The sequence below is a fragment of the Neodiprion virginianus genome, chromosome 6 (genome assembly GCF_021901495.1).
Source record: "Neodiprion virginianus isolate iyNeoVirg1 chromosome 6, iyNeoVirg1.1, whole genome shotgun sequence".
Taxonomy (NCBI): Eukaryota; Metazoa; Arthropoda; class Insecta; order Hymenoptera; family Diprionidae; genus Neodiprion; species Neodiprion virginianus.
The window spans coordinates 3,829,242-3,842,948 of record NC_060882.1 but is presented as its reverse complement, the minus strand read 5'-3'; the positions used below and the strand labels follow the sequence as shown (position 1 = coordinate 3,842,948).

The 13,707-nt window shown below is 45.3% G+C and overlaps 1 protein-coding gene across 6 annotated transcripts in view; it reads left to right on the top strand.

The window, feature by feature from the left end:
* LOC124306788 (teneurin-a) overlaps window positions 1-13,707 on the top strand; it is a 489,347-nt gene that overhangs the window by 219,286 nt on the left and 256,354 nt on the right. For all 6 annotated transcript variants that reach the window (XM_046767795.1, XM_046767801.1, XM_046767797.1 and 3 more), the window contains 2 exons: window positions 12,769-12,972; window positions 13,527-13,700. In XM_046767795.1, the coding sequence (XP_046623751.1) occupies window positions 12,769-12,972; window positions 13,527-13,700 (378 nt within the window). The remainder of the gene's footprint in view (window positions 1-12,768; window positions 12,973-13,526; window positions 13,701-13,707) is intronic.

Below are 13,707 nucleotides of genomic sequence, written 5' to 3'. Positions count from 1 at the left end.
TCAGTCCCGCGCGCATATATTTGTGTGACGAAAATTTTTCCCTATAGGTAACATCCGCCTTTTATATGTTACACGCGAAATATTAATTACACCGGTCAGATGACCACTGGAGATGGAAATTGCAAATTTAGATGTGCGTATAGTATTACAGCCGATGAAGTTAATCGCGCACGAAGTGTCGTACTTTACAGATCGAGGTTCAGTGTTCATTCGTATCAAGGATAGACACGACTCTGTAAATGCAGTGATCATGTTTCCTGGAGGAGTGAAAAAACGAAAAAGATAAGGAATAAGAAGAGGAAGAATAAGGAGACAAGGAGAAGTGAAAAAGGAAAAGGAAAAGGAAGCAGTTACCGTAAAGAGGTCAGGTAAGCCGCAGACTTGATCCGTGCGGATGTCGACGTGTGGCACTCGCTAAAAGCCCAACGTTGGTGGCTTTTGACGTCACTCTAAAAGACGGGATCAGTCTGCTCCACTAATGGCGAGACGCTCTCGCATACATCGAGTAAACTCACTCTGGTAGCGGCGGGGGGTAACCTCAGGATATCCTGCTGGAGTGAGTGGCAATGCGTGGGAAAATGAATCTACAACGAGTAAAATGGCCGAGGAAGAGTATAGCTAATTTCTGTAATAGACGGGATCTTATCAGAGACGTAATTGCTTTTCGAACTTCATTATCCGTCACCGGGATATGCTAGGCTATGCATGTGCCGCTTAACTTTTCCTCGGTTAATTCAGTCAGACGCATCCCCTGAGCCGCTAATTTTGCTAAGCGGTGAACGGAGCCTATCTTATACTCCCATTTCTCAACAAGGATACAAAAACTTTGGCACAACGCACATTTGAATGAGTTACCGTTGAGAACGGCGTGTTAAGGCAACAATCCAAATGTCCAACGGTCAGAACTCTTCCGTTCGTTCTGTTTAACTTCCAACGCGATCCGCGAACGTCTTGGAATCCATTTATACCCAATTCGTCCACGCGATTTGTTCAACCGTCGCACTTTAGCACAGATCTCAGATTTCTGGCCCGGAAAGTGGTTCCCGGTTCTTCGACACCGTTCAGTCGCTAATTATCACGCCTGAACGGCGATGTGGCTGCGAAATGCGGCCGTTGGTTACCTCCAGGTTTAATCATAGACAACGGCGAATCGACCGCAACCGTTGTTCCGCGAGCCCCCGATGCGATGCATCCATTATATCATCCCCGGTGCAGGGTGCAAGATAGGGCTGCTCGGTTAGGCTTGTAGAGAGTATCGCAACGCCTATACCTGCCGACCATACTTGGCCAGGTTACTACGTTACTACGGCCGCAACACGAGCCCTCACCACGCTTAACGCGTCACCACGTCCGTATATCATTCATAAACTGCAACCACACTGCACCGTTTGCTCCTGCTGCTACAGCAGCCATTCAGCCCCCGAATTCCGGCCAGATTTTCACCCTCCGATTAGGTACGTAACGTTGCTTCGAAATCCGGAAACGGTGCATGCCTCTTCTCCCAATTCAATCGGCCTTTCTTTATCGAATCATTGTCTACGACTGCCGACTATAACTTGAACTTACCGTAGTTCGACAGCTGCCAGACTAATCACAGGTCTTGGTCACTCGGCATTGTCGAGGAGTTGCTGGGCGCTCACCGGACAGAACGGACTTCGCGTTATCAATTCAGAAGGTATAAGGCTAAACTCCGACGGAGTTTGCTGGTCTGCATGTACATGTATAGAGAAGCGGATAGGGGTTGACGGCTTACGTGCAGAGTTCATCCTTTTATTAAACCATCGGGGATCAACGTTAGCTCATGCAGTCGGCACATTCTTTGTTCGCCGTTAGCGTTCACCTAACTTTTTTCAGGTGCACGGGGTGTACCCACGTCACAGGTGCGCTTTTAAATTTAGCTCGTAATTGCGAACAGCGTTCACCCACGGTGTTGCATTATGGGTGACACTTGTGTGCGCAACGATGTAGACGGGTTTCCTCTGTGTAGCGTTTTCATACATGTTTCCACGGACGCGGCTGACTGCGTTGCCAGATCAAAGCTGTTAATTTTGGGGAGAGAAACCGTGGTGATCCACGTCGTTCCTTCATTTACCAGCTGTGGTCCCGTTCATCATTACGTCGATATATGCGTAGGTATGTGCGGCTGGGATTGGAACGGTGGTGTAACTCGGTATTCACAAAGGTTTCCTACCGGTAAAGCGCCGAGCTGAAACCACCCGTCGATCGGTGTCAACCGTTCAACAGCCTGCACCGTACATCGAGTGTCACAGTGTCGCGTCGAATGGAATATTGGCTGGCACACTGTTATAGTACCTCCAGAACGTGATCACAGAGACGGACGTCAGGCCAGCCAACTTGGCCTCACCCGTTTAACGCTTTGCCTATCCAATCCATCGGATCGAATCGAATCGAAGTTGGTTGGTGGCTGGGTTTATCGGACATTTGCACTTCCGAAAACCCCGTCACGTCGTGCCAATGCCCAGTCATCTTCTCACCCTCCAACGACGAAACTCGTTGCAACTTTGACACGCTGCAGCTGTAGTTGACGCTTGATTCTTAATTCTATTATTATTTTACTCGGAGTCAGAGCGGAGCTTTCGGAATTTTCGAAGAGCGTTCTTTGAAAATTTCCTGCTCGTAGAGATAGTGGGACGCGTATCTTTCGGGGGAAATGGGCTTTCCAAAGCGGCACTGCCGGTCCTCTTTTTCAAACGAAACGTGGTCACTAATAATTTTCATAACCCACAACGGCCGTTTTACCCTCCACTTAATATTCGGGACTATAACCGTTAAGCTGGATGTGCTTGGCGCGAGCGAATCTTATCTTCTGCAATATCTTTCTCTCTCTCTCAAATTCCCTTCCCTTCGTCCGGATGCACATTCCCCGAACCACGTACCGCTCTTGGTCTCGGGACGAACCGACTTTCGTCTCTCTGTTCCTCTACTTTGCAGAATAAACTAATCGCGTTGCTCGGTAAAGTAAAGCGTTTGAATTGAAAGAAAACAGAGGTCAACTAACGATTCTACGACTATCTATTTACACTTTTGAACACAGTCCGCTGGATGCCTCTGTGTGCTTTAGAATCATTATAAAGCCCGGCACCGTGTCGCTCTAAAACTAATCTGCACAGCTCTCACCAAGTTTGTTGCCACGTTATGAGAGATGCGAATTGCAACGTATTGTGACTGAAACACCCGCCATGCAGAAACGTACGCGTGTCGCAAACGATAAACCCTGAACACCGCAGCCAATTTGCATTAATCTATTCCTCCCTCTCGGCAAAATATGATGGTAAAATCTAATATTCACTTCTGGGTGAATTTTAAGGATCAGGTGAAACAGGTTAACGGAAAAATCAACCATTTTACCATAATGAAACCATTTTTTTTTTCCTACTCTTTTTCCCCGTTTCCAGAACTAATAAAGCCTGCAGTTCTCGGTGTGATCTCAAGCTTACCAGTGACCGAGTCAGGTGAATATACTCGGAGACGAAAGCCACACGAGAGTGTAACACCGTTTAATTTAACGGGGTCTCGATTGTTTTGCTAGCATAAAAGATCCCGCCTGAACCCCGGCAGCTCGAGCGAAGTCTCATTTAGCCCTTCTGTAGCCACGTATTCCGAGCAGAGAGTAATTTCATTAATTATGTTTATTTTAACACGCGGCAGGGACTGTCGAGCACTGCGTGTTTAGGCTAACCAAGTACAACAAAAGCAGATCTCTCGGCATTTGTAGGGAAATGTCAAGATTACGTCCCACTTCAGAGAGAATACCAGAGAAGAGAGAAAACACACGTTTCATTTCGTTATATTACGTGTACGTATATTCTCGATTCTTGACTCTGATTTCCAACATTTTAGACGGGAAAGAGCGAAGAGATCACTGAGGCTAAAAGGCGAGTGCGTTTCCCGTAGTGTCCGACCGAAACACGATTTTCAGTCGAAACAGATTTAAAATTTCGTTAAATTTTTATTACAGCCTGAAATCTAGTGTTTAATCATGCTTTGTAACATATTATTAGATCAGAGTAAATAAAAGACATTAATTTATCGGGAATAAATTTTATTTTTGGAATGCAACGTAGGTACAAAATTAATTTCCCGACACGAAAGGAACGCTAATTTCAGCCGAGCCAAAGTTTCGGTCAATTTTTCGGTTCTAAACTCGAAAACTTGGATTGGTCTTTAGTTACCCATTTTCTGCGGGCCACTTCTTCAGCTCCACCCTGCACGTAACGTGTACCTGGAGGGGTTATAACTTATACCTAGAGAGGCCGTGGTCACTCAATAATGCAGCTCTGGCAGCCGACGCAGGAGAACCAGGGTCCTGTGTGTATACCTGGAGCGGTGTGTAAGTCGTGATTAACATTTGACGGGATGGGGGTAAATGGAAAGGGCAACGGGGTGTCGGCGAGGGGGTTCAGAGCGGTCGGACTGACCGTTGCAAAAGCAGGGGAGAATGCGAGTGAGGCGGACACGACGAGTACAAGGTATGGAAGCCTGCAAGGTTTCATTGTCCAGTCGGTTAATTATTCGTAAAGGAAATTAATCCCCCTTCTTGAAATAATTTATTATCCCTAACCAGCGAACGCTACACGAGCAAGAATTATTCAGTTAACAGCGTTTCTCATAACTCGCAAAATTGTATTTCCCTACCCGGCAGCACTTTGCCTCCGCGCATATATACTTTGACCACCGACGAAAGCTACGGCCGCTCGTATGGGACTCCTCTCGTTTTACTTACCATAGAATCTCTTGGGGGCTAATTGATTCGCGAGATGTTACGATCGTTTAAACGCCGGTCGATTGTAAAGGGGGTTGTTTTTCTGTCCCCAGATATTCGTTGCTTTCTTTTTATTTTTTTTTCTCTCTCTTATCTCTGTTTTCCAATGCCCGTTATATTATCAATTTCACTTTTTTTTTTTTTTTACCATCGTTTAATGTTAATTCTGCTTTGTTTTCTTCCCTTTCTTTTTCTCCCCCGACCAATCACTCGATCAGTGAACACTCTCTACAGAACCCGAGCGACGACGCCGCGGTAACATTCGTTAGTTTACCAAGTGGCTTCATCAATATCGCGTTATAATGGACAGGTACAAATGGGGCCGATTTGTTCGCTTCTAGGGATCGATCAGGAAAATCCATCCGGCCTCGCTCCGAGTGTGATTGAAACAGTACTTTGCTCCCACTCGGAGTTTCGTATTTTACACCTGTAGATGCAGACGCTTTTCATCCACACGGCGATGTCCAGGTGTTTGGGGGAAAATCGAATCGTGCGTGCGCAATAAAATTTCGGGCCTCGCTCGACCGCCCCGTGGTAATATGCGTAACACAAAACTATCGACTTGCTCGTATTTCACAGGACGGTGGTTCCGGCGGACTAGTTTAATGCGCGAGCGATAGGCAACACGTCCGTCCGCATAATACCGGCGTTAGAACTAAAAATACACCACGGCTGAGTTTTCACCACGTACTTAATGCTGTATTTTTGAAAATAAAATGAGAAAGAAAGAAGTAACTCACTGAACGAAATTCCTCTTTCGTTCCACGCTTATGCGCGATGATTTGCTTCACGCGAACGAACGACTTACATTTGTTATAATTCTATAAATACGCGAAAAGGCGAGACAGCTGATTCATGGAATAATCAACCTTGTGTACAAATTGTAGATAAATTATACATGAATTTCCCGCAAAGGTCGTTTCCATACTTTCGATTTAACCAGTAGAATGAAATGAACGTATAAGTAGCGGTTGAAGGTAGTTCGATCTTCGATTACCCGTACCTAGATTTTTATTTTTTTATTTATCATCCTCTTCCCTTCATTTCGGTTCACGGAAGGGTGATTTTTCCATCCTGTAAGCAGTCAGGGCGGAAGTCGTATATATCCGAACGATCGGTGAGCTTGTTGCGGTAATGCGAAAAGTTTTTACGTCACCAGTTAACAAAACTGCATTATATATGCATATACCTATATCGTGGATGCGAATGCAATGCGTGAGGATATATATTTCCTGTTTCGCAAACTAATACGCGACGGCAAAGGGAGAAGGAGCGGAGGGGGTGTGAGGGGTGGGGTTGCTAGGGGGTGCTGAGACCCTGTAACTGCAGGATGGGATTCGGCAATGCCGCACGGGCCTTATAGTCTACATATATACATAGTATATATAGGTGTGTGTGTATATATATATATATATATGTATACATACGTATATACCCAGGTTTATTCAGCTACACAGCGAAAGCGGAATGTTTTTATTTTTCTCTTCCTCCGCATTTCCGTTCCCTCCTCCCTTATTCCCTCCCGTCTCTTCCGTTGTTATTTTTTACCTTTGTTTCTTCTTTGTTTTTTCCTTTTTTTTTTGTTTTTTTTTCTCTATCTCTCTCTCTCTCCCTCTCTCTGTTTCTCCACTCTTGCCTCTTTTTTCGACGTTTTTATTCTCGCTTTAGTTTTATTTACGTTCCACACTTTCGCCGTTATCCTACACACCGTGTGTCGTTGTTCACCCTCAGAACAATTCTTTCTCGTTTCGAGGCTATTGTGTATTCGGACACGTGTATGTACTTGCTTTTGCATGTGCGTGGGTGCGTGTCTCTCCGTTGGCTGCAGCGACGACTCGTTGAGATGTAAATTCGATATTTGTATTTACATACCGTTAATTGAGTGAAAATGAACGCAGAAATCAAATTGTTACCTCGGTGCCGGTAAAATTCGCGTTATATGTCTTGAAAAGCAATGGTTGTTTATTTACTTTTTCTTTGTTTTCCCCCGCACTCTTCTCTGTTTCGTACAACCTTACGGATTTTTTATACACCGTCGTTGTTATTCTTATTATTGGAACCAATAGTTAATCCTTTTTACGTTATAGCCTTAGAAACAAAATATTATTATAATGAAAAATTGCCAACGCTCTGGTGACTTTTTAAAAGTAAAAAGATTTGTAAGTCAATCGAGAGTATCGAATTGGTTGTGTGAGAAATAATGGTGGGGTAAGAAACTCTGGAAGTACGCGGAGTCAGCTGGGGTTGATGGCCGAAGGAAGTCTTCGCACGCAAACCGGACTGTTTCCGAATGTCCCTGGTTATTGCCGAAAAAAGCCAACTCCCGGTTTCATTACTGTACACATATATTTCGAGCAGGGTCTGCACCGCTTCTTCTCCCGTCATCCTTTCCCGTTTGCGGTCATACTCCATACAGCGGATCATATTGACCGTGCGTGGAATTATGTTTATGACTTCTTTACACACGTTGCATACGTGGATATTTTGATGGCGGAAAAATTGCCGGGTAAGGACTGAAACAGTAACGGTATCTCGGTACAGCAGGGAAATATTTCTCAAGTGAAATAATCGTTTCGAGCATTCTTCCGATCTAGGTATAAAGTATATCGCGAAAAACGGAATGAAACTGAAAAAACAAACACATGTGTGTGTGTATACATGTTGGGTACGAAGAAGGAAAGAATAAGGAGGAAGAGCGGGTGGTGAAACAACAATTTTGAAATATCACGAGAAACCAACCCCCGCGCAATAATAAACTGAAAATAATATCGAAATAAAGATCTTAACTCCGAGCCACGTGGGGTGGGGGGAGCGAAGTTCGGGGGTTTGCAAACTTTTCTCATAACTTTGTTATCCGACCAGGAAATAATTGTACTACCTTGTATGCAGCCCCTCCGTACACCGTTTCTCATTCCCCCTACTTTTATCACCGCGGGTATAGACCGACGTAGGTACTTTATTTACGGGGTTTTATTCTCATGATTTTTATTCCCCGTCTTGAAGGGGATTGCGCTGATTATTAGTTGGCCATACGATTCATCCCGCACACAATGGTTCTAGGGATTGGCAAAATTTGCTCAAAAATTCAGGAACACCGACACAATATTCTTTTTCAAACATCGTACGATTTCTGCTGCGTGCTTAATTACAATCCAGGAAACAAATCACCCTCGGTTTCGGTTGGCAGACTCATTTCGAGGCGCTGTAACGGAAGTGAAAGACAAGCGTCGTTTGTTTTTTTTTTTTTTTCTTTTTCGCTTTTCGAGTCAAAAACCACCCTCCTTGTAAGTGACATCGGCGTTGTTTCTTCCGCGGCGTGGGTGGAAAAGGGATCGAGCCACCTATCTATACCTGCCTTTTCTCCAGAGGCGAACGGCGAGCGAACAAACTCATATGATCCGGGAACACAGAGACTGCGTTATATAGCCTTCGCTTGTTTCCCGGGGGGGTTTAAAATGGTAATTCCTTCGGTGCAGGGGAGCCGTCCCGACGCTCGCCGACCTCGCCGGATCCAGGACGGGACGCCAGGATGATCCTGCATGCCATCCCCTTTCACTCCCGTGCAGGCAATGTTGCCAGTGACAGAAGCCGGGTTTCTGATCCGACATTTAATTTGCGTCACCCTCCTCGCCCTTCGCCCTCCCTCTCCACCCCTCTCAAAAATTGCTTTTCCCCCGCCCCCTTCGACTCCCTGCACGTCGAGTGACCCGAAGACGAGAAAGTAACTCGGAAAGGGATTGATTGATATCAAATGAAACAAAAAAAAATAATAATAAAAAAATCAAATGAAATTAAAAAATTTTAAAATACGAGGTGATTGCGAAGAGCTCTTGTTTTCGAAATCGGCACTGATCACTCGATTCGTCGACGTTTGTTTCTACCTAGGCGAATATGATCCTTCTCTTCCACACAATTTTACAATTTCACTTTACGACCACTCAGGCTCTGATTGTGCAAAAAATTAGTCTGAGATCAAAGTGAATTGAACAGGATCCAAGTGGCTTCTTTGTATCCTTTGCCTGCTGGCCATATAATAACAATAATAATAATAATAATAATATCTTTGCACAAATGCAATGAAAACATTTCTCCACCCCGGGGTTAGAGGCGTACGAACACACACGCGCGAACATCGACAAGCCAGTTCTCATCAGCGGTTGTTCCCCGAACGAGCATCGGCTTATTAAGACCCTACACCAGATGTGTACGGAAAATAGGGGTGAGAAGGGCGCGGTGATCCTTCCGTCAAAGAGCCCGCCCCAGGGAAACGCCGCGCGGTTCCTTCCGGGAGAAAAACGACATTTTTCACCTGTTGAAAGTTTGTCATATTTATTTATTTTTTCTCTATTTTAATGCTTCACCTTTTCTCGCAAATGGCTTCGGTCCTGGATTTCAGGATCGCAGACTACTAGGAATTAGCTTTTTGCTTACGTGAATTATTTAAACGCGGAGGAATGATGATCCGATTTTGACATTTAATTAATTAATCTCTTACTCCCCGCCTCGACGCGGCATTCTTATTATACTTATGCAGGTCTCGGAGTTTGATATTCGTCGTTGATCTGGTATAATCCACAGGGGTGAATCCGGGTCTCGATGTTGTCTTTGCCGGTACAGCAGAGGTGGTGAACTTTTCGTTTTACTCATCGTCGGAGGCTCGGATTAAAAGTTTCGATTAAACGGACCGGAGCGTAGAAGAGGAAGTCATATATTTACTTGGCGAAGAGAGAAAAGGAGCCAGAAGTAACCGGCTCTTAATTTAATTATAACTTATTCAGGGGCTCGGAATCTCCGGGATTCTTCCGGGTAGCTCCAGGGTCGAGATTGCTGCTCGGCTTCCCTCCTCTTAAAAATTACAAACAACGGGATCCAAAAATATGTGCACAAACATGTTTTTCGCACGTTCAATATTCGTCATCGAACAAACTTTCGATCACTAGTGAAAAATACTAACGGAAATTTTTTTTTTATACACTTATCATACGTATTTTATATAAGTCAACTTTTTAGCTTTCGGAAATTTGCTAATATCCCAAAAAACAATCAATTATTTTTCCCAGCAGAGTAAAAGAATTATAAATTCGGTAAGAAATCTGTCGCATCAACGTCCATTAATTGTTTAAGGGTCGAACGTGCGGCGCCGTGTATTGCGTCGTTGATTCATTTTCGTTTTCTAAACTGTTTCTGATTTTTTTTTTTTTCCCGCCATAGAGGGGAGAAAATTGTCATAGTACGTATCTTCCTCCCGCAGCCGATACAATTTTATATGCCCCATTCCGCGAGTTAAATGGCGAGGAAGCCTGACCATTGCATACCAACAACACGGCGGCGAGATACTCGAAAAGTCGTTGGGTTTCAACGGTACTCGGGCAGTTCCTTGGCGTGTTCGCGTATATCCCACAACTCGAGGGAAATTGGTAGAAGCAAGTTTGTCGGGTTACTTCGAGACACATTCGAATCCTTATGGATTTGAAAATTCAATAAATAAAGTCGGAATGACGTAGGACGGCCATAACGCAATTACCAACGGGGTTGATGCGGGGCTTCAGGTTTGCCCCTCGGCCCCCCGTCCTCGCGTCCCCGGGTGCCTGGGGTGGCAAGATTGAATATGAAAGTTTAATGCCAGTAATATCAGCGCCGCCGCCCCCGACCACGCGGACTCTCCGCCACCCCCAGACGTACGTTTCGGCCTTCACGTTTGCTCGCATAGCGGTCCAACCCCGTGCCGAAACTATAACCGTCGCAACGAAATATAGCTATGTGTGTCATATTTACGCCACCACGCAGGACAGCGAATAGAAATGCGAAAAATTGGTAAATGCGGGTTCGAAATCAACCCGCTCACGTCGAGTTTCGCCAAGGGGTTGATACCGTTGGATTTTGATTTGGGTACGACGCGCGTTTCCGACGTTAAAATTTCACCGCTAACGCCCGCGTCGCGTCCTCGTCAGCTGACCCGCGAAATTTCACTTTCAACCCTCGGTCAGCAGGGCTGAGGGCTCTTCGCTCGAATCGAGCGGTGGATTGAAACTGTCGGTTAGAATATTCCTGAGCGCTGAACCACGCGCGTTATCGCGTGTTAAAAATCTGGATGATATAAATCGTGGGAGGCTAGTAGTTTAACGGCTATTATACAGTCGATGAATAAAACCCGGCTTCTTGACTGGGTAATTCTCATCATTAATTGGCGTATAATTCTTCGCTGCAAGGAGGCGGGTTCTAATTTTCTGTTAAATTTCCTCTCGCCTAGAGGGGAGGCGAGGGGCGGCGAGGGGTGGCGGGAGACAATGGGGGCCGAAACCAGAGACTCGGTATGGCGGGCTACGGTTACAGTTTACACCATTACATCGTCGAGGGTGGGATCAGAAAGGGTTCGAGAGGATTGGATCTTGTCTGTAATTAATGAGGAAAGTTTTACAAATAGCCCGGGGCATCGTCACTAAACGCCTTAGCAAAACCCCAGCGGTGGGTTTTCCTCCCCCCTCCAACCCCGATTTTGTTAGCGAAACATTTTTTCATCGGCAGGGTGATTTCTGATTGACAACTTTGTCTTCGATCGAACGATTTTTTTAAGATTAAAATATAAGTGTTGCATGCTTTTCTAACAGTGAGGGTAAAATCATTGTGCAAGTACAATCGCATCGGTGTTATCTTTGCAGTGAAGTGAATTCAGAATTTAATATTTCTCTGGGAGGATTTATCGGTCGCATCGTTCGAATCGGAAGTTAGGTGAAGAGAAGGAAACCGTTTTAAAAAAGATTCTCGGTGTACGAATCTGAGCTTGATGAAGAAAAATTTCTAATTTAAGAAAAGATTTTATTACTAGAACGTTCGGAATAATTGAACACTAGTATTTTTAACCGAATTGCAATGTTTTTGAGGTTATGTATTGTTCTCTTCGATCGATATCTACAAATTATGTGAAGTAACTTTAAGAAATCTCACATTATGGACCAGCTAAAACGTGGAATTATTATTATTGACTAACATTTGTCGCACTGTACTAACGAAAATCTATTTTTATCCACTCTGGAGATGACTATGCGTGAAAAATTGCAAGCTATCTCTACATGGCGAACAAAACGTGCAGAAAAATAAAAAAAATCGTTGTAATAATAAAATTATATCTCAAATTGTTAATATCTTAGCTCGTGTTATTCAAATTTAATCATATTCATTTCCGATACATATAAAGGTTGTTTTTCTCGTCGAGTTCACTATCATCAGCGCAAATAACACTTATGTGGACAATTCATCCTCCAGTCCGCCCAAAATTCTGTTGGTACATCCCAGACTCAATCATCATCCCTTCGATCCCTCCATTTCTCCATCCACGCGGTCTCTCTCCTCTTTCTTGTACATTTATATCTCGAAGAAAACTGACGAAAACCCGTGTCCGCAAGTAGTTGAGTATAAGGATCAATATGTCCATCCCGTAAAGAGCGGGCGAGATAGCTATCAGTTGTCGCTCGGTAAGAGAGTGAGAGAGAAAGAGAAAGAGAGAGAAAGAGAGAGAGAGAGAGCGGCAGGGGTTGCCGGAGAGTAGATTCGGCGAACGACGTCGTTGGAAGGAAGTCCGAGCTGGGGCGACTCATCGTCAGAGAGTGGAGAAACCGGGTGACCGGATCTAACCGTGCACTCGACTCCTGGATTTGATCACACTTATTTCCACGGAAGATATCCCGGCACCGCGTTCCCCTTTCTCTGCTGCGGTGTTATTCCGAGTGCACCGATCATCCGGGTTTACTACCCTTTAGCTCGGCCGATTCCCGCGGGAGTCTTCTCCCGGGTATAAAAGTAACTCCGGAAGACGCTGTGCGACTTCACGCGACGCTCGCGCTGCAGGGGAATTCGAGGATACCTGACAAATACCGCAAAACGACCGGATTCGGGGGCGGAAAATTTGTTTTAAAAATTGACGAAAACAGGGGAACCGCAACTCGATTTCTGTCCATTCAACGCGCTTCTCTTTTCCTCTGTTCCAGGCGCCGCTGATCGGTCATATCGCACCGGATCCGACACGGAGGGCGCCGCGACGACGGATAATCCGACGACCCCCTTCCCGACGCCGCCGCCGACCTTGACCCCCAATCATCGGCAGGCATCCCCGTTTCCTTTGGAGAGCACAAATTCGCGTCGGCATCACTACAACGGGTCCGCGATGTCGGACAGGTCACGTAGCGGAAACGGTGAGAATCGATTCCGGCTTTTTACCCGCTTCTTATCCACGCTTTTCTCACGCGCGCCTTAAGTGCCATATTTTCTTGATTTTTTTTTCTTTTTTTTTCTTTTTACTACCAACAGGGAAGCCAAAAGGTGAGCGCGCATCTTTATCCCCCCGGGGAACGCCGGTAAAATTGCTAGTATTATACTATATACATATAATATTACGTGTGTAAGGTTTTGCAAACTTTTCCAAATCCACGGATTATTCCGGACGGTTTCTCCCTGCTTTTCTGCAACCCGGGGAGCAGACTCGCTTCGGTTGATATGGGACGTTTTCTGAACCGGTGCAGCTCAACGCGAATTCACCCCGTTGCGTCGGATCGTTTGTCGTTTCAGTCGTTACGCAAGCTTGAAATAAGCTCCTGCACAGCCGGGCCAATTTTCCCGTACAATAACACGTTCCGACACACATTGGTTACATATGTTCTCAATCCGTGCGATGCGGGAATAAACATTGACATTTCTTTGGTTTCTCTTTTTCCCCTCCTATTCTTATTCTCGAATTTCGTACTTTCAGGCGAAACTGTATACGCTGCACCGACAAAGAAAAACAACTCCGCTGCCGGCGGCACTCTCAATCGACGTAATCGCCGAGGACACGCCAGCGCTTTAAGCAGCAGCTCGACCGCGAGCAGCGACAGATCAGAGGCCGTTTTTCCCGACGAACATTCTCGCATGCACCTCAACAACGGTAAGTC